The 26,299-nt window shown below is 59.9% G+C and overlaps 1 protein-coding gene across 7 annotated transcripts; it reads left to right on the top strand.

Annotated features, from left to right (window-relative positions):
* Positions 1–871: 871 nt before the first annotated feature.
* NLGN3 (neuroligin 3) lies at positions 872–24,667 on the top strand. 7 transcript variants are annotated; one of them, XM_074147238.1, is made up of 8 exons: positions 1,019–1,349; positions 2,425–2,484; positions 13,211–13,270; positions 15,976–16,125; positions 17,802–17,991; positions 21,724–21,746; positions 22,606–23,395; positions 23,830–24,667. In XM_074147238.1, exons 1-8 carry the CDS (start codon positions 1,145–1,147, stop codon positions 24,665–24,667), a joined length of 2,316 nt encoding a protein of 771 aa, XP_074003339.1. In that variant the 5' UTR covers positions 1,019–1,144. The 7 variants fall into 7 exon arrangements, with proteins under 7 accessions (XP_074003336.1, XP_074003337.1, XP_074003338.1 ...); XM_074147235.1 differs by lacking the exon at positions 21,724–21,746 and having other exon boundaries at positions 872–1,349; positions 17,802–17,987; XM_074147239.1 differs by lacking the exon at positions 2,425–2,484.
* Positions 24,668–26,299: the final 1,632 nt, after the last annotated feature.

Raw genomic sequence — 26,299 nt, 5'->3', positions numbered from 1 at the left:
TCGGATTGTGCCTGGGGTCTCGCCGCTTTGGCCAGCGGGACATGGAGGGGGAAAGCTGGCTCGGGGAGCCTGTGGGCGGGCAAGATGGGTGTCTGGGTGGGACACGTGTGTCTCATTTGCTGGGTGATGGCACTCGGACAGGGGAGCGATGCTGGGATGGAGTCAAGGTGAGGTGCACGGCGTGGGAGTGCAGGTGTCTCAAGCGCAGGCAGGAGGGGAGAGGTGCCAGTGGGCTCTTGTGCAGGGGGCCACGCTGGGCAACGTTGGTGCCCAACAGGTTCCTTGTGGGGAGGGACGGTGCCAGGGAAGTGGCATATCTTGGCACCAGTAATCTACTGCTGATACCTTCCTGCAGCATGTGGCAGGGCAGCTGTGGGGCTCACCCAGGCAGGGCAGGGGCCGGGCTGGCCCCTGAGCGCTGGGGACAGGCTCTGCAGGCGTGGACAGACGCAGACTGTGGGTCTGCGTGGGCTCTACCTGCTCCCAGAGCCAACGAGCAGTCATGGGTGGGAAGGTCCGGCCAGGGATCCTGGCTCCTAATGCGCTGCAGCACTTTGCCTCTTCCCAGAGCAAGTCTGCTGTTAATTCCCTCCATCTCTCCACAGTACCAGCAGTCCCCTCCGGGCCGGGCCGTTGGCAGGCAGGCAGCAGCGGGCGGCTGGCAGGCTGTGAGGAGCAGTGGCACATCTCCCTGCGTTCCTGCCCCCGACTCACCCAGCAGAAGGTGTGGCTGAGCTACGCGCTCCTGACTTCCAGCACTCCTGCTCCATCTGTTCCCGCTGGGCAAATCGGAGGCTTGGCGTGATGGGGATGCCCTGAGCCCTCACCCAGGAGCTTCAGGCCTGGATGTTGGTGCTGCTCCTCCCGGACGATGTGGCTGATACTCTGGAGAAGCCCTCTCTTGCCCCCCGTTCTCCAAGTGCCTGAGCTGGTGGCCAGCTGGGACCTGCGTCTTGCCCTCTGGGTCCTGAGCTTCGCCTCGGCAGTTGTGCGGATGGAGGGCCAGGTCTACTCGCCAACTGTCAACACGCACTATGGGAAGTTACGGGGGGTGCGAGTGCCACTGCCCAGCGAGATCCTGGGGCCCGTGGACCAGTACCTGGGGGTGCCTTACGCCGCCCCCCCCATCGGGGAGAAGAGGTTCATGCCCCCCGAGCCGCCGCCGTCTTGGTCGGGCATCAGGAACGCTACCCACTTCTCGCCAGTCTGCCCCCAGAACATCCACAACGCTGTTCCCGAGATCATGCTGCCCATCTGGTTTACCTCCAATTTGGATATCGTGGCCACATACATCCAGGACCCCAACGAGGACTGTCTGTACCTCAACATCTACATCCCCACGGAGGATGGTGAGTCCTCGCTGGGGTGCCCGCAGGAGGACGGGGAGGGGGGAGCGTTCCCCCCTCCCCAGCAGTGGTTGGTCTCACCTGGGTGTTGTGTTTGAAGCATGTGGTTGTGGACCCTGCAGCATGCTGTCTGTTTGTGGAAAGCTTTCTCTGGCCACGCAGCTCGCCCTCTTGCCCTCAGCTGCCATCTCTGTCTCGCGTGCTCCTGCTCCTCCACACCTCCCAGTCCCCCCCACCCCTCCACCTCCATGGCATCGTCATGGGTTCCTCTCTTGTATTGCTAAATCTGAATCCGACTCTCTGACCGCAGATCCACAGAGCGACAAGCTGGTTTGTGCTCCCCAGGTGCCGAGTGCCAGGTTCTGTCTTGAGTTGGTTCGGGTTCGTCCTTCCTCCCCCCTTCCCACCCTCCCCAGGTCCATGCGCTAGTTGTGGGAGTGGGCTGCGGCTGGGAGGAACACTCTCTGCCTCTCCCTGGGGAGATGCTCCAGCAAGGAAGGGACTGCGGAGCCCTTTTCTGGGCCCTGGTAGGGACGGGAGGTTGGGGGCACTGACAGGCGCATCGCTTGGCTGCTCCTGGACGGTGGCAGAGCGATGAGCCCGGGGTGCCGGGGACCCGTGGGGCACAGTCCTGTTGGGGTGAGGCTGAGTGGCGCTGGGTGCCTCCTCGTCTAACCTTTTCCTTTGTAGGGGATCCCACCTGAACTGTAAGTAGAGGGCAGAGGAGGCAGCGCCCACCCGTGCGCCCACCCCAGCCTCACCGCAACGGGAGCCCCCGGGGATTTTCAGCGGGCTGGAAGGGGTCTGCTGCGCACGGCGGAGCAGCCTCGAGGGCTGGTGGCTTCTCCCAGGCTGGCTGGCTCCACTCCTCTGTCCCTGGGGCCCTTGGGCACGGGATGCATCGTGCCTTCCTTCCCGCCCAGCACGGCTGGCCCAGAGTTTTCCTCCCACGGCGGCGCTCCCTCCCCACCTCCCACGGTCCCGGGGCGGCGGGAGGGCGGCAGCGTGGTTGTGATTGCATGCCCACTCCCACCAGTGGAGCCTCCTGTTATTTTGTAGTCTTTTATTCATTTTACAGTAAAACGGATTTCCAAGGAATGCACCCGAAAGCCCAACAAGAAAATATGTAGGAAAGGAGGTATGTAGCAAGCCGACCGGCAGAGAGGCACAGAGAGGAAAGAGAGAGAGAGTGAGAGAATGAGAGGGTGCTTGGCCGGTCCCCGGCCCGCAGCATGCTCCTCCGGCACCTCTCTGTGCTGCCACCCAGACCGCGGGCCCTCCAAGCAGCCCACCCTGCTGTCCCCCACTTCACGCTCGGAGGAGCCCCGTGGATGCTCCAGCCACCTCCGCTTCCCGGCCGGGGAGCTGGAACCAGTGCCGGCTGGGAGCGCAGGTCCGGGGTCAGGTCAGAGGAGGATGCTCACGTTGCTCCAGGCCTTTCAGAACAGCTTCTCCCGGGCTGAGCCCACGCTCCCGCCTTCATCCCGCTGGCACCGGCAGCCTCCCAACCCCTGGGGTATGAGGGGGAGCCTCTAATGGTGGGTAGCACTTAAATGCACCCATCCCTTAGGGGTGCACAGGCGCACTCAGGAAAGCACCTGTGTGATGGGAAACTGCAGCCTGTCCTGGGCTGAGCTCTTCCCCCATTGCATCCCTGGTCGTTTTGCATCCAAAGTTCCTCGGTTAAAAGCATAAATCCTCTCCTGGCTATATAAATGCTGCCGTATTCTGCCCCAGCCTGTGGTCCCACCATGGCTGCTCCCTGCTGCTCTACCACACCTCTGCCAGCCCTGCCAGCGAGGGTCTGCTCTCCACCCCCAGCACAGCCTCCTGCCTGAGCCCCAGCCGCCGGCGGTGGCTGAGCACCTCCAGTTCGGACATGTCTCCGCTTTGCCTTGCCTCCATCCCCAGGGCCGCGTGGGGCTCATACCCTCCACTTTGGGGCAAGGGGGGCAGCTTGCCCCAGAGTGATCTTGCATTCCCAGGCAGACCCAGCGCTGCGGGCCAGGGAATGGAGACGTGCAAATGGGAGCTGGCTCAGCCCCTTGTTGGACGCGATGCTTTACCCGTCCCACCACACAACCCCCTTACAGACAGGGTGAGCCCGGGCTACTCTCTGCATCCCAAAGTTGGATGTGCGGACGGTCGGGCAGCCAAGCTCTTCTGAAAGGCTCAGTGCAGGGAGAGGGTGTCTGGTGGGCAGGGGCTGCCATCCCAGGCATCCCGTGGCAGTGGGATCCCTGCATCCCAGCCTCTGCCTCCCTGCACTCCCTGGGGTTGGCGGGGCCGACGCAGCTGGGCTTGGAGGTTTGGGGAGCGCTTTCCTTCTAGCCATTTCCCCCAGTTCTGTTGTTGGGTTTCTTTGCTGTGCTTTTCCTGTTGCTGTCCTGGCTATTCACACGCCATCTCTCTGAGTGCCAAGGCTGCCCCTGAAAGGGCTGGCACATTAGGGAGTCTCCGCACGCTGCCTCCGGAGCCGGCTGTGCCAGCGATCACCAGCCACTTCAAAGCGCTTCCTCTCCCGGCCCTCCCACCGGCTGCCGGGGCTGGTGGAGCCCGGCCACCCCGAGCCCTGTGGCCGGGGGCAGGGAAGGAGGGTCTGGGTTACAGCTGGAGAAGGGGGACAACGTAAGGCACGGCAAAACACCTTGGTCGTGCTCGTCTCTTGGTTTCCCTCCCTGCCGGCTCTGCGGACGGGCAGGGTTTCTTTGCAGCCCGTCTGCAATTACCTCTGGTCGCTTCCCCGGGAGCTGGGGGAAGACGTGTCCTCTGCCCCCGCCGGGCTGTGCTGACTCATGGACCAGCAGATCCCCGGTGCCGGCCATTTGGGCATCCAGGCATGACGTGCCAGGAATTAAAGCACCGAGACACTGGCACTGCCCTTCGGCCCCGGCCACGGTGTTGGCTCGAATAAATTGAGTCACTTGTGATGAGACACGGAGGCTTTCCCACCCCTCATCGTGTATCCTGGGTTAGTAATTCTTGGGGTGAGGATAATGTACCTGCAGTGCTGATTTCCTCGGGCTGCATGTCATTTGGACATTGACTCCTTCTGAAATATTCTTGATTATTATTTCTAAGGCCACATATGAGCCGTGAATAGGCTCTCCTTTCGCAGAGCGAGCAACTGTGTGGTATTTTGGTGGTTTAAAATGCCTCAGCTCCCACCTTATTAGAGTTTTCATTATTTCTGCCACCCCTAAGCTCAGAGTATTTCATAGCAACCAAAGGACTGAGAATTTATCAGAGTTTATGCCTGGGACAGAAAAACGTCCCTGTTTCCTTACCCTATATATTTTCCTATATGGAAATTTCCTACATGCCAGTCTGCTGCTCCATGTACATTAGTCCCTTCTCTGGGAGCAAGGCAGGGCAGCAGTGATTGGAGTACAATTAGCCGTGCATGGTGCTGGGGGAGCTGACAGCGCTGAGGCTCAGGTTTTGCTGTGAAGGTAATGCTGCCCATCCGAAGAGCATGTACACGCACACACGGTGCAGCACCTACGTGCAAAACGCAGCCCTGCCTGTGCTTGGCTGTGGCGGGTGCCAGGATGCCTTCCCCTTCCCTTCGCCACCAGCTCAGGCAGGCCTCGCTGGAAGACACGAGGAGGTGGATGTCATTTTTGGAGAGGAAAAGTGTGTCTGCCCTGCACGTAGCAGCCCTCCCCGGCTTTTATTCTAGACTGCCCTAATCTCTCTGGCTGGGGCTGTGCAGAGTCTGCAGTGCTGCGGGGACAGATGTGCCAGTGGGGTGTCTTGCTCTGCTGTGGGAGCGTGGCTGGAGCTCCCAGCACCTCCTGGGCTCGGGATGCGCTTCGGCTGCTCTGCAGGAAAAGCATTGTGGCTTCTCTGCTGCTCTCCAAGAAGCAAACTTGTCTGAGTACTGGCTGAGGCTTCCTTATGGCTGTGCAACTTCTGGAGTGCTCCCTTGCTGGAAGGTTTCTCAGCAGCCTTCTGTGAAGCCTGCTGCTTTGCAGAGCGCTGGGAGGAGACCGCTGCCCTGATGCTCCAGTTCTGCTCGGGGGGGGCGATTTGCAAAAGTGAGGGTAGGTGTTTGTGTGCTGGTGGAAGCAGCAGAGCGTGAGAAGATGCAGTGCTTTCATGGAGTCTGTTCAAGGACGGAGATAACTCCTCTGCATCATCCGGGGCCGGGCAGGACAGCACCAAGGTGCACTGCAGTCCTGGAGCAAGGGCTGATGGAGAGGCCGCCGACACAGGTCCCTTGGGGGCTGCCTGGGGGGTTGTGCAGCAGCAGGTTCAAGGGCTGTCATCAGTCCCGGTCCTGTCTCTTGTGCTCCCGAAGAAGCACCTGAGCTGGTGTGGCCACTAGCATGTGTGCCTCTGGGTGTACGTGGCCATCAGACATGGTGGCAACGCTGCTTCGGGCTCCTGCTCCCTGTGGCATCGTGGCTGCTGTGTGGGAGCGGGTGCCCCAGGGAGCTTGCACCGAGGAGGGGGTTTTGGGACTGTCCACTGCTGCCCTGGGCAGATGTTTGGATTGGAAAGGTGTCAGCTCAGGCCCCTGCTCTTCTCTTACACACCATGCGGAGCGCAAAGGCTCTAAGGACTGAGGCTCCTCACCCTACTTTATCTCTGTTTGCGCTGGTGTCAGTGCTGCTGGCATGGTTTACTTAAGATAGCATAAATCTGGCGTGGATGCCCCGATTTCAGGGAAAGTGATTTTATTTTTTACTGAACTTAAGCTTAAATCTTCCTAGAGCCTTCAGATAAGAGCATATGCATCCTTCCTATCGGCCTGAACAATGTCACTTCGCAGTCAGCTTAAAGTGAAGCAGCACAACAGGCATTCACACGGGGTTCATGGAGGGAGCATTCCAATCATGGAATTGCTTAGGTTGGAAAAGACCTTTAAGATCATCGAGTCCAACTGTTAACCTAGTACTGCCAAGTCCACCACTAACCCATGTCCCTCAGCACCACGTCTGCCCGGCTTTCAAATCCCTCCAGGGATGGTGACTCCACCACTGCCCTGGGCAGCCTCTTCCAATGTTTCACAACCCTTTCCGTGAAGAAATTTTTCCCAATATCCATCCTAAACCTCCCCTGGGGCAACTTGAGGCCATTTCCTCTTGTCCCATCGCCTGTTCCTTGGGAGAAGAGACCGACCCCCCCTGGCTACACCCTCCTTTCAGGGAGTTGTAGAGAGCGAGAAGGTCTCCCCTCAGCCTCCTTTTCTCCAGGCTGAACACCCCCAGCTCCCTCAGCCGCTCCTCACAAGACTTGTGCTCCAGACCCCTCACCAGCTCCGTTGCCCTTCTCTGGACACGCTCCAGCACCTCAATGTCTTTCCTGTCCAAAACTGGACACAGCCCTCGAGGTGGGGCCTCACCAGTGCCCAGTACAGGGGGACCATCACCTCCCGAGTCCTACTCACCACGCTGTTCCTGACACAGGCCAGGATGCCGTTGGCCTTCTTGGCCACCTGGGCACACTGCTGGCTCGTGTTCAGCCGACAGTCGACCAACACCCCCAGGTCCTTTTCTGCCAGGCAGCTCCAGCCACTCTGCCCCCAACCTGGAGCATCCATGGGATTGGTGTGACCCAAGTGCAGGACCCAGCACTTGGCCTTGTTGAACGTCACACCATTGGCTTCAGCCCATCAATCCAACCTGTCCAGATCCCTCTGAAGAGCCATCCTACCTTCCAGCAGATCAACAGTCCTGCCCAACTTGGTGTCCTCTGCAAACTTACTGAGGGTACACTCAATCCTCTCATCCAGATCATTGATCAAGATATTGAACAGAACCAGCCCCAATACCGAGCCCTGGGGAACACCACTTGAGAGCAGCCACCGACTGGATTTAACTCCATTCACCACCACTCTTCAGGCCCTGCCATCCAGTCAGTTTTTTTACCCAGCAAAATGTATGTCCATCCAAGCCATGGGCAGCCAGTTTGTCCAGGAGAATGCTGTGGGAAATGATGTCAAGGCCTTACTAAAGTCCAAGTAGACAACATCCACAGCCCTTCCCTCATCAACTAAGCGGGTCACCTTGTCATAGAAGGACATCGCGCTAGTCAAGCAGGACCTACCCATACTGACTGGGCCTGATCACCTGGTTGTCCTGTACGTGCCACATGACGGCACTCAAGATGATCTGTTCCATAACCTTCCCTGGCACCGAGGTCAGACTGACAGGCCTGTAGTTCCCCAGATCCTCCTTCCAGCCCTTCTTGTGGATGGGCATCACATTTGCTAACTTCCAGTCAGCTGGGACCTCCCCATTTAGCCAGGACTGCTGATAAATGATGGAAAGTGGCTTGATGAGCGCTCCTGCCTGCCCCCTCAGTACCCCTGGGTGGATGCCGTCCAGCACCATAGACTTGTGTGTGTTATGGGTGCTTCATTCTGCTCCCCATCCCTGTGATCCAGCTCAGGGGGCTGGGAGAACAACTGGTCTTACTATTAAAAGCTGAGGCAAAGAAAGCATTAAGTACCTCAGCCTTTTCCTCATCCCTTGTCACTATGTTTCCCACCACAACCAACAAATGATGCAGATTTTCCTTAGCCCTCCTTGTATTGATAATGTATTTAGAGAAACATTGTCTTTTACTGCAATAGCCGCATTAAGTTCCAGTTGGGCTTTGGCCCCTCTAATTTTCTCCCTGCATAACCTCATGACATCCTTGTAGTTCTCATGAGTGGCATGCCCTTTCTTCCAAAGGTCATAAATTCTCCTTGTTTTCCTGAATTCCAGCCAAAGCTCTCTGTTCAGCCAGATCGATCTTCTTCCCTGCCAGCTCATCTTTCAGCACATGGGGACAACCTGCTCTTGTGCCTTGAAGATTTCCCTCTTGAAGAATGTCCAGCTTTCCTGGACTCCTTTGCCCTTCAGGACTGCCTCCCAAGGAACTCTGTCAACCAGTCTCCTGAACAGGACAAAGTCTGCCCTCCAGAGAGGGTGGTTCTGCTGCCCTCCCCTTCTTTACTTCTCTGAGAATCAAAAACTCTATCATTTTGTGATCACTACACCCAAGACAGCCTCCAGCCGTCTCATCCCTCTCAAGTCCTTCTCTGTTCACAAACAACAGATCCAGAGAGGGACCTTCCCTAGTCAGCTCCCTCAGCAGTTGTGTCAGGAAGTTATCCCTGACACACTCCAGGAACCTCCTGGACTGTTCCCCTCTGTATTGTGTTTCCAGCAGACGTCTGGTAAGTTAAAGCCCCCCATGAGAACAAGGGCTAGCGATTCTGAGGCTTCTCCCAGCTCCTTAGGGAATATTTCATCTGCCTCTTCATCCTGATCGGGTGGACTCCCACCATGATATCTGCCTTGGCCTTCCCCCTGATTCTCACACAGAGACACTCAAGCCTATCATCACCATTGTTAAGCTCTAGAACATTCATGTTCCGCCCCCAGACTCATCTCTAGTGAGTCTGGTTTTATCCCTTTCCCCATTCAAATCTAGTTTAAAGCTTTTTCAACAAGGCCTGCCCAGCTCCTGTGCAAAGATTACAGAATTACAGAATCACAGAACCACTGAATGATAGGGGTTGGAAGGGACCTCTGGAGATCATCTCATCCAATCCCCTGCCAGAGCAGGTCCACCCAGAGCAGGTTGCACAGGAACGTGTCCAGGTGGGGTTTGAATGTCTCCAGAGAAGGAGACTCCACCACCTCTCTGGGCAGCCTCTTCCAGGGCTCCGCCACCCTCACAGGAAAGAAGTTCCTCCTCATGTTTAGGTGGAACTTCCTATATTCAAGTTTGTGCCTGTTTCCTCTTGTCCTGTCACTGGGCACCACTGAAAAAAGACTGGCCCCATCCTCCTGACACCCACCCTTTAAGTATTTATAGGTGTTGATCAGATCCCCCCTCAGCTTTCTCTTCTCCAGACTAAACAGACCCAAGTCCCTCAGCCTTTCCTCATCAGAGAGATGTTCTAGTCCCCTCATGATCTTTGTAGCCCTCTGCTGTACCCTCTCCAGCAGTTCCCTGTCCTTCTGGAACTGGGGAGCCCAGAACTGGACCCAGTGCTCCAGATGGGGCCTCCCCAGGGCAGAGCAGAGGGGCAGGGTGACCTCCCTTGACCTGCTGGCCACACTCTTCTTGATGCACCCCAAGAGACCATTGGCCTTCTTGGCCACAAGGGCACATTGCTGGCTCATGGTCATCCTGTTGTCCACCAGGACTCCCAGGTCTTTTTCCACAGAGCTGCTCTCCAGCAGGTCACCCCCAACCTGTCCTGGTGCAGGGGGTTCTTCCTCCCCAGGTGCAGCACCCTGCACCTGCCCTTGTTGAATGTCATCAGGTTCCTCTCTGCCCAGCTCTCCAGCCTGTCCAGGTCTCACTGAATGGCAGTACAGCCTTCTGGAGTGTCAGCCACCCCTCCCAGTGTTGTGCCATCAGCAAACTTGCTGAGGGTACACTCGGTCCCCCCACCCAGGTCCTTGATGAATATGTTGAAGAGGTCTGGACCCAGACCTGACCCCTGGGGAACACCATTTGTTATGGACCTCCAACTGGACTCTGTGCCACTGATCACGACCCTCTGAGCTCTGTCTTTCAGCCAGTTTTCAATCTACCTCACTGTCCATTCCTGTAACCCACACTTCCTAAGCTCACCTGTGAGGATGCTGTGGGAGAAGGTGCCGAAAGCCTTGCTGAAGTCAAGGTAAACAACCTTTGAAACTCCCCTAACCGGAGTGGCACCAGAGCTCTGTCTGGGAAGGTGCAGCAGTTGTGGTGGGTGCAGAGCTTAGAGAGGAGATGGCTTTCTGCTGAATGGCTACCATTGCTCCCCGGTGGAGCTGGCAAAGGCTCAGCGCCCTTCCCATGTGCCCTGCCAGACCATGCCCTGGTTTTGATGGGTGAGGAGAGTAAGAGCCATGAGTCCTTTTGGTTTTTCCAACTGTGAATCCCCAAGCTTAAACGCATCCCATGAGAGTAGGTGCTGCGGGGCTCTGCGTGGTGGCCTTTGCCACCACGGAGGAAGATCTCCTGGGACTGGATGCCCTTGAACATGGCAATAACCAGTGTAAGGAGGTAATGGAGCAAAGTGCAAGGGATGAGTGAGGGAAGTGAATCTGTAATTGCTCTCACAAGCTGTGGAGCATCAGTGGGTCACCGTGGAGGTGAACAACGTAGCGAGAGGCAAAAAGCCCGCTTGGTCGCAGCAGCCTGTGTTCAGCGTGACTCCAGCCACCCTGGCACCTTCCTGCCCATGGGGAAGGCTCGTGCATTGCATCTGCCACACACACATGTCACTGCTGTTGCCCTTCCCTCCGTCCTGCCTTCCTGCACTCCTGCTTTGCTTAGCTTCCCAGCGCTGCTTTCTGCTCTCCCTTCTGCAGCACGTGAAGCTCAGGTTGCTTTAGCCTTGTCCCAGCCATCACTAAGCGCCAGAGTGGCAGCTTCCAGCCAGATCCCTCCCTGCTCAGCCTGGATGGTTGCTCAGATCACAGGGATGTTGGCAAAAAAATCCCTATCCCTGAGCAGCACCAAGGAGGTTGGCGCGTAGCACCAGTTAGCAAATATTGCACAAGTACTTTGTCGCTTAAGTGCTTTCTGGGCTTGCAGCTCTTCCCAACGAAGATGCAGTAGGTCAACCTTACAGCCTCCTGCAAACATCTGAGCAGCTGCATGTTCCTGGCCGAGTGTGCAGCAGGCGGGTGGGCTGGTTGGGAGCGTGGAAAGGATGCAGCAGGAAGGGGGGATGCTGGCGCTGGGGTGAGAGGTGGCAGGGATGGGGTTGAAAGCAGGAGAATGATGTGAGGAGCTCAGGGGATGGCTGGGTGGCAAAGCAGCAGGCAAGGGGGCAGGGGTGGGACATGGAGGGGGTAGGACAGGAGGTGAACTCCGAGTTGGAGAAAATCAGGATGGCTCTGGAGACAGCTGATCCATCCCTGCCCCGGGCAGCAGCAGCTCTACCTCACCTCTTCCTGGCAGTGTGTCTCACCTGATCTTAAACGCCTCCCCAGGCCACCTCTTCCAGCACTTTCCTGACCTTTCTGCCAGGAGGGTTTTCTTCTCATCCAGCTTCAACCTGCCTTGTGTAGCTCCAGGGCTGCCTGTGCTCTGCACAGCAGAGAGGGAGTTGCTCTTCCACCTCTCCACCTTGCAGTGGCCTTTCATGTGTCAGGATGCCGCTGTAGCTCCCATCACTCCTCTGCTCCCGGGTTTCGTGAGACTCAGCCCCCTGCAAACTTTTCTTGCCTGCTGGATTTTTCTAGACGTCTGGTCATTGCTCCTCCGGAGTTTCTCCAGCAGGTCATGGCTGCTTAAGGTGTTGTGCAAGCCTCTTGCCCTGGTAGAACTGCCCCACAGCCATTTCAGGCCTCTCCCCCATCACAAATTCTTTTTAACTTCAAATCATGTCCCCCTCCCTGCTGCCATCTCGGTTATCCGCCACCTGTGTCGCCTGCGGGATCCCACTCCCAGAGTGGCAGCGAGGATGGCTCCCTGCTTTCATCTTCCTGGCCGGTTTTGTGCTCGCCTCATCGTAGTTTCATCCAGCCGCAGGGCTGCCCCTCTCTGGCAGGAGCCCTGCTGGGGGCCATGCAAAACCCTTGCTGCGGTGGCGATGGGGGGGGTGGTGACAGCAGCAGAACCCCAGGATGGGCCAGGTGCCTGGTGGGACCTTGGAGCCCTGTGCCTCTGGGGGAGATCGCTGGGCAGCACGGGCAGTCCTTCCTGGGGAAAAACCTGGCCATCACCCAGGGAACATTTTGGTGCCAGCATTAGGGAGCAGAGGACTGCAGGTACCTGTCTGCAGCTGGAAGGGGACAAGGAGAGCACAGCCTCCTCCTGGAATTCGGCGCAGGGATGGCACCACTCAGCTTTGTGCCCACAAGGGCACCCAACCCTTTGCAGCAAGGGGCCTCGGTACAGGTCTGCACCACCTCTGCTCCCCACCAGCCCATGGCCACCTCTCCTGGCTCTCGCCGGCTGCGTGCCCCTCGGGAAGCACCACACTCGGTGCCCGCCGTCCACAGCAGCATCCAACTGGGGCTGCTGGTCTGTGCCATCCCCTGGCACTGCAGGTTTGCTGAGGGCCATGCAGTGACTGGGAGGCATTCAGGAATTACAGAAACTGGTATCTTTAGAGTTCTGCCTTGGTCAGGGCAAGCTGGTCGGTGCCTTCACAATCCTCAGTGAACCACGCAACGAGTCTTTTCAGAAGGGCATCAGTAGAGGATGGAGCCGAGCGGCGCAGGGAAGCACCCCTCATAATGGCTCCCCGCAGCGTGCTGTGGTGGTCCCGCACTGCGGCAGAGCCACGCCAGGCACAAGGGGCCACGCACCGTGTGGGGTGATGGGCAGGACCCTGGTGGTCAGTGGCCACCCAGGGCAACCCTCCACGTGGGCTCTGCTGGTGGCAGGGGACGGGACGGTTGTCTCCGTGGGAAGACACAGAGGTCTTCCAGAGAGGTGGGAAGCAGGCGGGAAGCAGGGCTCCTGCTGGCGGCCGGGCGGTAGGAGAGGGAGCCTTGCCCCGGCGCAGGGACCGAGGGCGTGCGAGCAGGTGGGGGGGCCAGGATGGGATGCAGGAGGATCGGCGAGTGTTTTCAGAGGCTGCTCCACTGCCCGTGCTCATGCTGCCCCAGGCCCACTCTCCTCCTCCCTGCCGCCCCGGGGAGGATCTGGGAAGGGCTCCAGGCATCCTGGCGCAGCTCTGGGGCAGTCCTGCCCGCGCCCCGTGCCGCCCTGGCTCTGGGAGAGGTGCAGTGTGAGTAGCCAGCAGTGCTGTGGGGCACAGGCCTGGCCCCACCGCCTCTGCTATCATGCTATTTTTGAATTCTCTTTTGTTTTTTTTTTGTTTTGTTTTTGTTTTTTGTTTTTTGGTTTGGTTTGGTTTCCTTTTGTTTTCCTTTTTGTTCTGTCTCCTCGTGTTTGGTCCCTAGGAGCCAGCGCTAAGAAACAGGGCGAGGACTTAGCGGATAATGACGGGGATGAAGATGAAGGTATTTCTGTGCTCGAGGCTGCCACTGCATGACAAGCAAAGCAACTCCGTTTGCCCGCCATCCGCTGCCATCCCCAGGGAGCCCTGTGTGTGTCAGTCTGCCGTGCCGGCAGCCGTGGGGTGGGGGGCAGGCTGGCCGGCTGTGCAGGGCACCCGGACCCTTCCCCTCCTTGGGACCGGGGGTGGAAGCTCATGGGGTTTGTTGTTTTTTTTTGCTTTAGGAGAAGTTTGCTCCCGCTCCGCTTGAGCGAGGGCAGGGAGGAAGCTTGGCAGCTTGGGAGGAGAGAAGCTCTTGGGCACCTGGGCCCATTTCACCCCGAGCCCGGTCACATCCCACCTCCAGCCTCATCCCTCCGCAGTCGGTGACATGCAGCTGGGAGCCAGCGACCTCCTGCTCCACCCTTGCCCAGCCCCGACGTGGGCACCGCCGCAGGGTGGCCCTGCCAGCAGCTTGGCACCTTGGCATCTGCAGGGTACCTGGCCATGCCCAGGAGACCCAAGGTCCGCTCGGACGTGGGTTCTGTTAACTTCTCTCCTTCTCCACCCGACAAGAGTGAGGTCTTGCTTGCAACCAGTGCATCAGCACCAGCCGAGGCAGAGCAAGTGGGCTTTTTAAGCAGATGTGATTCTAGATGTACACCAGGGCTAAGCAACCTGCAGAATAAGCTATTTTAAGTAAAATGGGGTTGTTCATCTGCAGGGTATGGAGTCGGTGTGCTTGGCTGCAGGCATGTGAAGAGGAGGCAGGAGGAAGGGTCGGCCAGGGTGCAGCCCTAATGTGCCGAGGACAGTAAAACCTCATGGCATGCAGGAGTCCCAGGGCAGCTCGAGCTCAGCCTGGCAGATGGTGTTTAGGATCTGGGAAACAGATGAAAAGCTTTTTCCTTGGTAGTATCAAAACCCCGCTGTTTTCTCCCACTAACCTGTGCCCCAGAATCTCTTGTTCCAGGGTGTAAACCAGCATGCAGCCTAAGTGACTTGACTGTGCTAAATCCCTGCACCCTAAAACCTGCCGCAGCCCTTAGGAGCCGTTTGTTTCCTGGTGCATCTCCGTGCATTGCTGCCATTCTGCTGCGAGGGTGGCCCTTTGCACGTCGGTGGGAGCGTGTGGCAGGGAGGAGAGCGCACGGGCACCGATGTTCCTGCCCTTCACATTTCAAGCTCGTGGCCCTGGGAAGGGTTGTCCTGCCGTAGCTCTGCCGTATGGGCGATGTCTGTCCCAGAGGAGCCGCAAGCACTTTTTGCTCCCTGGGTCTGTGCATTCGCCTGGCTGCATCCTGGCGATAGGAAAAAGAGCCATCACGGGTTTGGCCACGTCCTCATTCTCCTGGAGGGAAGGTTTTCTATATGGAAGGGAGGCCACCCTTAGCCATGCTGTGGGCCACAGACGGAGGTGGGGATGGCCCTTGCCCTGCAGCCCCCTGCAATGGGCAAGACGTGGAGAGGAGTGAACGTGGGCAAGGGTTAGGGAGCGTGTCCACCCCAGCCAGGCATCCCTGCTGAGTTGGTGTGGCTGTGTCCCAGGAGTCCCAGCTCCGAGGGGACCGCAGCAGGGGCTGTGGGGACAGCAGTGTGCACCGGTGAGGGAGGCAGGCAGGGAGCTGTGCTGGCCGGGACAGCCAGGGCCGAGCAGCCCCAGCAGGCGATGCCAGCCTGCCCGAGCAAGGCGCTGGGTGCAGGTAAGCACCAGGGAGGACAAAGTCCTCCTCGCCAGCCCAGGAGAGGGCTGGGCACCGCAGGCATGTGGGACCTGGCACCGTCTCCACGACGGATGCAACTGCCTCCTTTGTGTAATGTGGGCAAGATGTACCAGGAGCTGAGCATGAGTGTTCTTCCCTCGTGCCCGGGCTCGGCTCCATGACGGGTCCCAGGTCAGTGGCACAGAAGGGGCAGAACATCCCCCAGACAGGGCCAGTCAAAAGAGGGAGCGTGGCTGCTCCCTGTCCCCCAGGCTCCTGCAGTCCTTCCTCCCCGGCCCTCGGGGTCCCATTCCCCATCCTCACTCCATGCCTCATGCCCTGTCCTCGTCCAGATGCCGTGCTCACCTCCCTGACTCGCACACGTGCACACACTGTCTGCCTCATCACCATGTCTGTGTCTGGGCACTGGGGTGCCATGGGTTCACATCCAGGCAGCCGGCAGGTTTCTGCCTTCCCAGGGAGACGGGAAGCGGGGGTCGGGAGAGTCAGACGTTGGAGCACCCACCAGCGCCCCCCCCTGCCTTCCAGGTCCTGCACACCCCCATCCCTGCCCCCCCAGCAATGCCAGCTTCCAGGACTCACGGAGCCGAGGGCTTGGATACAGCCAAAGATGGGACATGGGGCTGCATTCCAGAGCTGGACTCTGCAACTCCCACCCACAATGGAGGTGCCGCTGGCCTGGCGTCTGCCCGCGGCCAGAGCCCAGCTCCAGGGAAGAGCAGCCAGGACCAGCGAGTATCTCCCCCGTGTGTGCTGAGACCCCCGAGGGGACCAAAGTGTGGGGACGGCGCAGCAGCTGCTGCTACCCAGAGGGGCTGGCGGGGTTGGTTCAGTGGTGGTCGGCTTTGGAGGTCCACGCTGTGGCCCCCAGGAGAGCTCTGGGTTTGGCTCCTAAGCCCCCTCCCCAGTCCTGGCAGCTGGCATTGTCCTCGTCCTTGGTCTGCCTGTTGGGCAGGGTGCTGCAGCCGCTGGCGGGGGTCCTGTGTTTAACCGCCTCTCCTTCCAGACATCCGGGACAGCGGGGCCAAGCCAGTGATGGTGTATATCCACGGTGGCTCATACATGGAGGGCACAGGGAACATGATAGACGGCAGCGTGCTGGCCAGCTACGGGAATGTGATTGTCATCACCCTGAACTACCGCGTTGGAGTGCTCGGTATGGGCTGGCTGGCGTGGGCTGTGCCGCCGGCGCAGCTGGGTAGTGGGGGGAGCCCCCACGGCTGACTGGGCTCCAGCCAGCTGGGGAGGGGGTGGTGGGGGCTGTGGGGCCCGCTGGGATGGGGGGCTGAGCTGTGGGTCTGCCCCTGCCCTGCGCCCTGGCCGCTCAGTGGGGTGCCACGTGGCAGCGTCCGCAGCGGGCAGTCGCAGCGTGGTCTGGCTCTCCTGGCACCCACCCACCCCCGGCTCATTTACACAACCTGGCTCAGCTGAAAGCAAATATTGGTCTGCGGTTAAATAAATAATAAATGTGTTTACCCAGCATCTTTTCCTGAGACGGCTCAGATTGGTAAGCTGCCAGCGGGTATTGCCCGGCTGTCCCTGGGGACCCGGCAGCTCTCCCTCCCTGGGCAGGGGCTGCTTCCAAGCTGGTTGAGCTGCCGGGACCCCCGCAGCCACCCACTGCAGCCTGGCTGTCTGCAGAGAGGGTCACCAGAGGCTGCTGGGTGCCATATAGAGGAGGGTGGAAGTCCCATTTTCGCGAGCAGTGGTGAGCTGGTGAGGGGACACAGGGTCAAAAGGCAGTGTGGTCCTCTGCCTGCTGCAGCAGAAACCCCCAGACACAGGAGATTTTCCTGGAGCATGGCTGCAGCCTCCCTTAGCAGCAGGGAGAACAAGGGGTGCGGAGGTTTGGGGAGAGCCCTCTTCCAAGCCATCAGGCTTGGCACACTGGGCAGCTGGGCTCCCGGCCAGTATCCGGGGTGGCACATCCTTCTGATGGCCTCCAGACCCCATAATCTCTTAGGGAAGATAGCAGTTACCTGACAGAAAATAGGCTTTTCAGTAAAAACAAGCCTATTCAAGATGTGACAATATTAAAAGTCAGGCCTTTGAGATGGATAGGTGCAAATTTAAGAAACATAAGTCACAATATGAAATAAGACTTCAGTGGTGCCATCATCATCTCTATCAAGTGCTGCAGCACACCCGGCCGGAGCACCTCCAGTGCCAGAGCAGCGCCGGCGCCGCTCCCTCCCTGCTGGGGTTACCCGCCTGGGTTTTACCTCAGGACCATATTTTTGGCTTCCTGCTTTGAGTCAAAGCAAATGGAACATCGATAGCTTATCTTTGGTGTTCCCTTTGCTATTGAAAGCATTTCTCAGCATCTTCCCCACTGAGAGCCTTTGTATTTTAAGCTGCAGTCGGTTCTTCTCTGCCCAACCCACCTCCTTACATTTATAGAGCCTCCTCCCGGCCACGCTAGTCCATGGAAAGCCCTGGCTGTGCACGCACTCAGCCTGCCTGCAGCCACCGATGCTTTCTCAGCTTTCCTTGGGACATACATGAGACGTTTTGACCCGTTATTAGAGCGGGTGGTGGTCCGGGTAGGACAGGGCTTTGTGCCCTGTCACTGCTTGCAGTTAGCTGGAGAAGCTTCCCAGGGCTTGCAGCTGCACTGGCAACCTTTTGCCCCTCTGTGTGCCGTGCAGAGGGTGGCTGGAGCTCAGTGATGACCCTGCTCCAGCTTAGAACTCACAAGACTTTCTTGCTAGTGGGATCTCATGTTGTGGTGGGACAGAGTCCCATAGAAGCTCCCCAAGGCCAGGGGAAGGGGGGTGGGAGGTCAGGTCACTCCCCTTCCTCATCCCTAACTGGGCTCCCCTTGGCACGCAGGGTTCCTGAGCACGGGAGACCAGGCTGCCAAGGGAAACTACGGGCTGCTGGACCAGATACAGGCGCTGCGCTGGGTCAGTGAGAACATCGCCTTCTTTGGGGGAGATCCCCTGCGGATCACCGTCTTTGGCTCTGGCATAGGTGCCTCCTGCGTCAGCCTGCTCACTCTCTCCCACCACTCCGAAGGTAGGTGCCAGCCGTGCCCCAGCCTGCTGCGGCTGCCAGCAAGCACCCTGCTGATGCTAACCCAGGGAAGGGAGCCCACCTGCGTACCTCCAGTCACCCTAGCAAAGTCAGGGCTGCTAAAAATTAGTCATTGGTGACAGCCTGACCCAAGGCCGGGAATCAAAACCTTCTCTTTGTGGGCAGGGAGAGGCCAACGGCAGAGGCCATGGGAGCCTGGGATGGAGCTGGTGCTCCCAGCGCATGGGGCTGCAGCCCGGGGCCAGCACTGGGTGTGGGGAGAGGTGGGGACCCTCCTGCGCCCTGCCCCAGCGCCCAGGCTGGCCCAGGGGTGGAGGGGGTGCAGGGCATCAGGAAGGGTATCAGGAGCGTGGATCTCGGTGCAGGGAAAGGCATTCGTACTGGAATAGAGGGGAAGCCAGACCTCAGCCCGGGGAGGGACGGAGGGCCCCATCTTGTGAGACTGGGAGAACTGGAAGTTCTGCGACTAGCAAAACACAGGTGGAAGTGATATGATTGATACCTGTAAATACTGCAGAGTGTTTACTCTAGATAAAGAAAGGAATTATTTACACTAAAAGATTGTGTTGGCTTAAGAGCAAATGTATGTAGACACCTGTGAAGACATTTACATCGAGCACTGGGAGAAAAAACCCAAACAAAGCCGTGGGAGTAGAAGTGTTCTCGATAAACTTCCTAAAGGAAATCGCAGGAGCAAAGCCTGATCGGGATGTGGTCCACAGGGGACCAGCCTGCCAGGGACTTAGTCAGAGGGGCTTTTTAGGAGGGTGCAGCCATCTTCCATTGCGTTGTCTCCAAGCGTGGTTCAGGGGAGAAGGGGACGCGTACGGGCAGTGGACGCAGGTGTGAGTCTGCACCTCAGGGAGACAGGCAAAATTGCACTTGAAGCCATTGCGAAGAGCTGCCGCCCTGCTCAACAGCCTGGGGACTGCACAGGAAAGAAGGAAACCTTCAGAACCTCAGCAGGGCTGATGGTGTGGCAGAGGGTGTATGGGAGGAGGGCACCAGAGTTGGTCAGCCTTCCTCTGGCCCTGGGAGCTGTTGATGGGCTGGCTGCCCACTACTGAAAGCAGGAATGATGTCAGCCCAGGCTGCTGCAAAGGTGGCTGCACCAGCACCAGCTTCACGTTCTGCTTGGTAGTATTTGATGCGGAGCAGGAGGCTGGCGTGAGCTGCCATGAGAGGTGGCAGAGCCGGTGCTGGTGGTGGGGAGTGAAGGGCAGCACCTCGCTGAGCCCAGACCTGGCACAGGGCTCGTAGGATGCTGGCAGTTCACCATGGACTCAAAGGCAAGCCAGAAACAGCTCTCTTCTCCCAGATTTCTCCGGTTGCGCTTTTGGTTAAACTTGCCTGATTCTGGCAAACCACTTGCCCTGTGGTGAACCCACCCCCACGCAGAGCTCCCGTCGCCCACCCCTTCCCCAGGAACAAGAGGGGCTGACAGGCTGCTTGTGCCTCCGCACCCGTCCCTGCTGCCCATCAGGGTGCCCAGCGTTCGCAGCTGGCTGCCAGCCTCTCCTCAGGCAGGCCGGCAAACTGAAGTGGAGGGGCTGAGATGTGCTGCCATGGCCCATGGGATGAGAGCACACAGAGGAGCTCTGGAGCCTCCTGGGTGGTGGGATATCCCAAGCTGGCTCTGCAGCCCACCAGTGTCCCATGCTCCTTCTGTGCCAGAGCCTGTGGCACAGCCAGCACCAACCCACCCTGTGCAGAGCACTCCTGCTCTTGGGGCAATGCAGTTCCTGGGAGGCAGGAACTCATCATGGGGAGTTGCTCTTGGTCCACAGAGTCCCTCTCTGGTACTGGGTGCTTCTAGCAGGGCAGTCCCAAGGCTGCAGACTGGTGTTTGCAGCCAGATGGTGACATCTCTTTGGAAGCTTGACTGCCCGGGTGGTCCCAACCGCTTGTAGAGGCCCGGAATGGAGGGAGCAGCACGGAGAGAGGCTGGGGGTGGATTGGAAGGGCTGGTCCCCGAATTCGCAGCCACGAAAAGTACTGTCATGCCAGTACAGCACTTTTCAGGTGACACTAGACTTTCTGCCGCTAAGCCCTGCACTCATGTGCCGTGTCCTTTGCTGCCCCATCCAGCCCCAGTGCCTGTGGCGTTGTCCCCCTGCATCGCAGCGGTGCTGGGTGCCCGGCACCCTCTCTGCTGCCAGCTGTAAAAGCTGTGAGGCAGGAGGGGAGCACTTGGTGCTGCAGCCAGCGTTCCATCAAAGCAAATGGCCCCAAAATGACCTCAGCCATCCCCCCACCCCTACCTTCCTCCCCTCACCCTGTGCTGGAGCACCCACCTTCCCAGGGACAGGGCAGCCGGCTCTGGAGAACTGCGAGGGAGCTGCACTAAGATACAGCCTGCAGACCAGGCGGGTTTGTTTTTATCTCATCAAAATAAAACTCAGAGTGATCAAGAGCTATTAATGAAGCTGCTAATTTGTGCCTGCTCTGCCAGGCGCTGCGAGAGGCAGACACTGGAGGCTGATGCAGCGCATGCTGTGTCTGGCTGCCGGGGAGACCTGCAGCTCCCCTGCCAGCCTCAGCCCTTGTAGGCGGGTGGATTCCTCACCAAGGAGCAAGGTGCTGCTTCTCTCCCCAGCTGGCCATGCCGGGGCAGGAGCGGTGACTGCCGGGCAAACCTCTTGTGTTTCCTTTGACCCATCTCCTGCTCCTTGGGGGTTGCTGCCAGCTCCAGGGATGCCCAGACCTCAGCTGGACAAGGCACCCAGCACCCTGCTTTGAGTAGTCCTCGGCCCAGACAACCCCAGAGGTGTTTCCAGTCTCAGCTCCTGAGCAAAGCGAATGGGAAATCAGGAGCTGGTGGCAGCCTGCAGCACCAGGCACCCTCCAGCAGAGCCCTGGTCCCACGGCTCGGCTGGGCTGTGCTGTGGCTGCAGCTCTGCAGGACGCAGGGTGCATCGGGACCCTCACCTCGGAGGGGAACAGGCAGAGAAGACAGAGCTGCATCTTCCTGCCTGGGGCCCCAGCAGCCTGGAGGGCTCCAGGGTGAGCTGCAGGGTGGCAATGCCTCCCTGGGGAGCTTGTTGGGCTTCAGCTGGCATGGAGGAGAAGGACACGGCAGATCTGGGCTCTCGCAGACTCCTGAGTCCTGGATCAGGACAGGGCCATGCAGAGACACAGCGAAGGGGCTCCATCAGGGATGTCACCAGCTGTTGGTGACACCAGCTGCCTGAGCTTCCCTAGGAAGGGATGGGCAGGGGCAGAACCCAGCCCGCTTCTGTCTGAGAAGTGATGCTGCTGGTGGGGGGCAATAGCTGCCGCTGGGACAGCATCTCCCAGGAGCCAAGGAACCCCCATCCTGGCTCTTTGGCATGTGGGTGATGGCGCAGAGCAAGCAAACCCACGGCCAGTCTCCAACCCGTAGGCTGGCTACAGCTTTCTAGGGCACCGGGAGGTGACAAACAGAGCTTGTGACTTCTCTTTGTCCCAGTGCATGGGACTGTACGTCAGGTACTTGGCAGAGCAAGGACTGTGCGTGCAGACAAGAGCTATGGACATGGTGGCCAGGAGCCAGGAGCCTGCAGGAAGGTGCATGCTCCCCTGTAGAGTGGCACAGCCTTGGCTGCACAGGGGGGTCTCACACGGGTGCTCCACGTTTCAGTGGGGTGGGGGCAGCCCCATGGCCACCACGCTGCTGTGCCAGCACCACTCGGGGACCACCTGGGACAGTCCCTCGCAGTGAGTGAGTGCTGGAGTCCAGTGAGGGTGCAGGCAGCACTCGGGGTGCAGGTGAGGGCTGGCTGAAGAGCAGCGGACCCCAGGGTGCACCCCGAGTCCGGCTGCCTTTCACCGCCCCGGAGGCTCCACTTCCTTCGACGCCCTTTGTATTCTGAGCACAAGCGCCATTGACATGGGGCTGGAGCCCAGCCAGGCATTCCTCCGCCTGGGCCAGGGCCTTTGTGGCCCCGTTTTCCAGGGCGAAAGTCCACTCCCTCTGTGTTCCCGGTGGCAGAAAGGCCCTCTTTGTGCATCTGGCAGCGCGCTCCTGCGGGGCCGGATTGGCACCGAGCAGCCCCAGCTGGGCAGGAAGCGGCAGGGAGGGGGGCGAGGGGGACCCTGACAAAGCGGTGGGGTGGGACACACAGGGTTAAGTGTCCCCGAGCAGGCATTAACCCTCCCTCTGCTGCCAGCCTGGCTGCTCAGTGAAGCCGGTGGTGCCACCTTGGGCTGGGGGGTGGTGCGGGGCAGTCCTCGGGGTCTCGGGCAACACCTCCTTGGGGTGGCGGGGACAGTGGGGGCTGCTTGGCAAGGGCAGGCTGTGAGGCAGTCACGGCCCCTCTCCTCCCCACACCAGGACAGAGGGATGCCAGGCCATCCCCTGCAATGGGATCCTCGGGGAGCACAGCAGCCCTTGGTCACTGCCAGGAGCACCCACTGCATGCCCAGCTCTCACCCTGCCACCCTGGCAGTGGCCCTCAGCTGAGCCCCCAGGTCAGGGCCAGGCACAGGATGGAGCACCACGTCCTTACAGGGGCCCAAGGGCATCGATGCCTTCTCCACGCTGCATCCTGCACTTCGGCCCTGGGGTGTTGGAACAGTACTCACCGCAGTGAGCTTTCTCTTCTCCTTGCCTGTCTTGCAGGTCTCTTCCAGAGAGCCATCATCCAGAGCGGCTCCGCGCTCTCCAGCTGGGCGGTGAACTACCAGCCTGTGAAGTACACCAGCATGCTGGCCGACAAGGTGGGCTGCAATGTGCTGGACACAGTGGACATGGTGGACTGCCTGCGGCAGAAGAGCGCCAAGGAGCTGGTGGAGCAAGACATCCAGCCAGCTCGCTACCACGTGGCCTTTGGGCCAGTCATTGATGGGGACGTGATCCCGGATGACCCGGAGATCCTGATGGAGCAGGGTGAATTCCTCAACTACGATATCATGCTGGGCGTCAACCAGGGCGAGGGGCTGAAGTTTGTGGAGGGTGTAGTAGACCCCGAGGATGGCGTCTCGGGCAGTGACTTTGACTACTCAGTCTCCAACTTTGTAGACAACCTGTACGGCTACCCCGAGGGCAAGGACACCTTGCGGGAGACCATCAAATTCATGTACACGGACTGGGCCGACAGGGACAACCCTGAGACACGTCGCAAGACTCTGGTGGCCCTCTTCACTGACCACCAGTGGGTAGAGCCATCAGTGGTGACGGCTGATCTGCATGCCCGCTACGGCTCCCCCACCTACTTCTACGCCTTCTACCACCACTGCCAGAGCCTGATGAAGCCTGCATGGTCCGACGCAGCCCACGGGGATGAGGTGCCTTACGTGTTCGGGATCCCCATGATTGGCCCTACAGACCTCTTTCCCTGCAACTTCTCCAAGAACGATGTCATGCTCAGCGCCGTGGTGATGACTTACTGGACCAACTTTGCCAAGACGGGGTGAGTGGGGATGGGTTCTGTGCCTGGGGGCTCTGCACTCATTGCATCTGCAGCCTTTGGGACCGTGCTGGGGAGGGGAGGGGGGGGGTGTTCATGCCTGGTGTGGGACACTGAGCCCCCCATCTCCAGAGGCCCATGTACTGCACCTTCACTGGGGTCAGGGCATCAACCACACAGTGAGAAGCTGAAAGTGCGGCCAGCCCCCAGGGCAGGATACAGCCAAGCGCGGGAGTCGGGGGGTTGCTTGGCTGTAGTTACCGTGGGTGAGACTTGACCCAGGGTTGGGGTGCTGCCCAGCCATGCAGGACCTTTCACCAGCCCATCCTGTGCCACCACTGACAAAGGTCCCCCCAGCCTCCAACCTCTGCATTCAGCTCTCCCTCCTTGCCTCTCCAGCTTTTCCTACTGCTAGCTCTGTTTTGCCTGTTTCGCAGGGACCCCAACAAACCCGTCCCCCAGGACACCAAGTTCATCCACACCAAGGCCAATCGGTTTGAGGAGGTGGCCTGGTCCAAGTACAACCCCCGCGACCAGCTGTACCTGCACATCGGGCTGAAGCCACGGGTACGTGACCACTACCGGGCCACAAAGGTGGCTTTCTGGAAGCACCTGGTCCCCCACCTGTACAACCTGCACGATATGTTCCACTACACCTCCACCACCACCAAAGTGCCACCGCCCGACACCACACAGAACTCCCACATCACCCGCCGGCCTAATGGCAAGATCTGGACCACCAAGCGCCCCGCCATCTCGCCTGCCTACAACAGTGAGAACGGGAAGGAGAAGTGGAGCCCGGAGCAGGAGGCAGGCACCCTGCTTGAGAGCCCCCGTGACTACTCCACCGAGCTGAGTGTCACCATCGCCGTGGGCGCCTCCCTCCTCTTCCTCAACGTGCTGGCCTTCGCCGCCCTCTACTACCGCAAGGACAAGCGCCGGCAGGACACGCACCGGCAGCCCAGCCCCCAGCGCGGCGCCGCCAACGACATGGCCCACGCGCCCGACGAGGAGATGCCCTCCTTGCAGGTGAGCCAGGGGCACCACGAGTGCGAAGCCGTGCCGCCCCACGACACCCTGCGCCTGGCCGCTCTACCCGACTACACCCTCACCTTGCGCCGCTCGCCGGACGACATCCCACTCATGACCCCCAACACCATCACCATGATCCCCAACTCTCTGGTGGGGCTGCAGACCCTGCACCCCTACAATACCTTCACCGCCGGCTTCAACAGCACGGGGCTCCCACACTCACACTCCACCACCAGGGTATAGCTGCCCGCCGCCGGCGCACACGCACGCACGCACACGCACGCAGCAGACACTGGCAGAGGGACCGGCGGGGCCGATGGAGCCCCCGGACGGAGGAGCAGTGCCAACGGACGGTGCGGCACCGAGCCTGGAGACCTGCGGGGTCCCGGTGCAGCTGGATGCCCCACTCTTCTCCCAGCTCATTCTTTCATCCCTATCTAACTTTTGAGAAGTGCTTTGACTCTCCCGGCTCCCGGGAACCCCGGGGAGGGTGCGAGGGGAGGACACGGCGCAGCCCCTGCGCCCATGCACCGGCGCAGGCAGGCAGGGGGGCAACCCCACTGGCAGTGGCCGGGGCTGTGCCTGCCTGCAGGGTGATCACATCCCCAGCGCTCCGTCTGCTGAGCACCCTGGGACTGACGAGGAGTAGGGCCGGGCATTCCTCTTGGCCGGTGCCTGGGCATCCCCAGGCGGCTTGGCATCCCGAGTGCCCCGGAAAAGGCTCCTTCACTGTGTCGAGAAGTGGCCCCGGGCCATGGTGCTATAGGCAGAGGGAGCGGGCAGGGTCCGGGGACCTGGCCTCCTGCTGGGTGTGGGTGCTGGGGCCGGTGCCGGGGCTTGGGGACCCCGGAGACCCTGGGAGCGGGGCCCCGGGCTGGACACTTGGCACCTCTGCCCCTCTTTGCGCTGCAGAGAATCTCTTTTGTGTCAGTCGTTTCTCTTTGCAGAGACGTTTTTTAAGCAGATCTTTAGTTCTTTACACACTAACGGAGTCGCCGCGTTTTGTCCTTTGTAAAGATTTTAAAACCAAGTGTTCTTGATATAAAATAAAAAGCCAGTTAGAAGCCAGCGTGTGCGCGCAGTGCCGGCCCCCCGCGGCCCCCGCCTGCCGTGGGCAGGCGCCAGGCAGGGCACTGCCTCTGCGCCGTGGGGCTGCGCTCTTTTGTATTTTTGATATTCTCCCTCCTCTGTCGCCTGTGCCCACGTATCTCAGCCAAATAGCCTCCCTGATGGCCCACCCGTGAGCACCCCCCACCCCGGCCCACCACGCCAGTGCCAACCACCGCCCCACCTGGGCATCACCCGCTGTCAGCACCGTCTGCCCACCGCCATCAGCCCAGGGCAGCACCCCAGAACCATGTCCTAGCGCTCCCCACCCTGCCCTGCTCCCCCCCGGGAGCATCCCAGGTCCCTTCACCACTGCCCCAGGGCCACGCTATGCCCTCCCTGCCCGCGCCGCTGCCCGGAGGGCAGGGGTGGGCAGCGCTGGGGGGCTGGCAGGAGCAGGCTGAGTCACGCACCCACAGCGACGCTGGCTCCCAACTCACTCCCACTGGGGTCTTTCCCCCATCGCAGGGCAACCCTGGCTCCAGCATCAGGAGCAGGCGGCTGGGATAGATGCCTGGGCAGGGGCTGCTGGAGAGGGGCCGCTGGGGGTGCCGCAGCCTGCACGGGGCCGGGAGCACCCCTCCCGGGGCTGGGCACCCACCGGGCTGGTGGCAGCCGCTGAACTGCAGGTGGCTGTGGGCAGCGGGGCTCAAGGCAAGGGGTTTTGGTGCAGCCAGGCATGGAGAAGGAGCTGCCCGGGACCCCACACAGGGCACCCCAGTCTCACTCCCCCCCCCTCCAGGCACTGGCACCTGGGGCCTCAGGAGG

This window comes from Numenius arquata, chromosome 5, assembly GCF_964106895.1.
Source record: "Numenius arquata chromosome 5, bNumArq3.hap1.1, whole genome shotgun sequence".
In the NCBI taxonomy this organism is placed as follows: Eukaryota; Metazoa; Chordata; class Aves; order Charadriiformes; family Scolopacidae; genus Numenius; species Numenius arquata.
Note: the sequence above shows the minus strand (reverse complement) of the source record. Positions and strands in the feature narration are given on the sequence as shown.

What these genes read in the sequence shown, in the direction of transcription:
- NLGN3 (XM_074147235.1), top strand. Translation starts at nt 872, where the DNA reads ATGTGGCTGATACTCTGGAGAAGCCCTCTCTTGCCCCCCGTTCTCCAA. An exon ending in TGACGGGGATGAAGATGAAG is followed by an intron (nt 13,271 to 15,975) that starts GTATTTCTGTGC and finishes CTCTCCTTCCAG; the next exon opens with ACATCCGGGACAGCGGGGCC. An exon ending in ACCAACTTTGCCAAGACGGG is followed by an intron (nt 23,396 to 23,829) that starts GTGAGTGGGGAT and finishes CCTGTTTCGCAG; the next exon opens with GGACCCCAACAAACCCGTCC.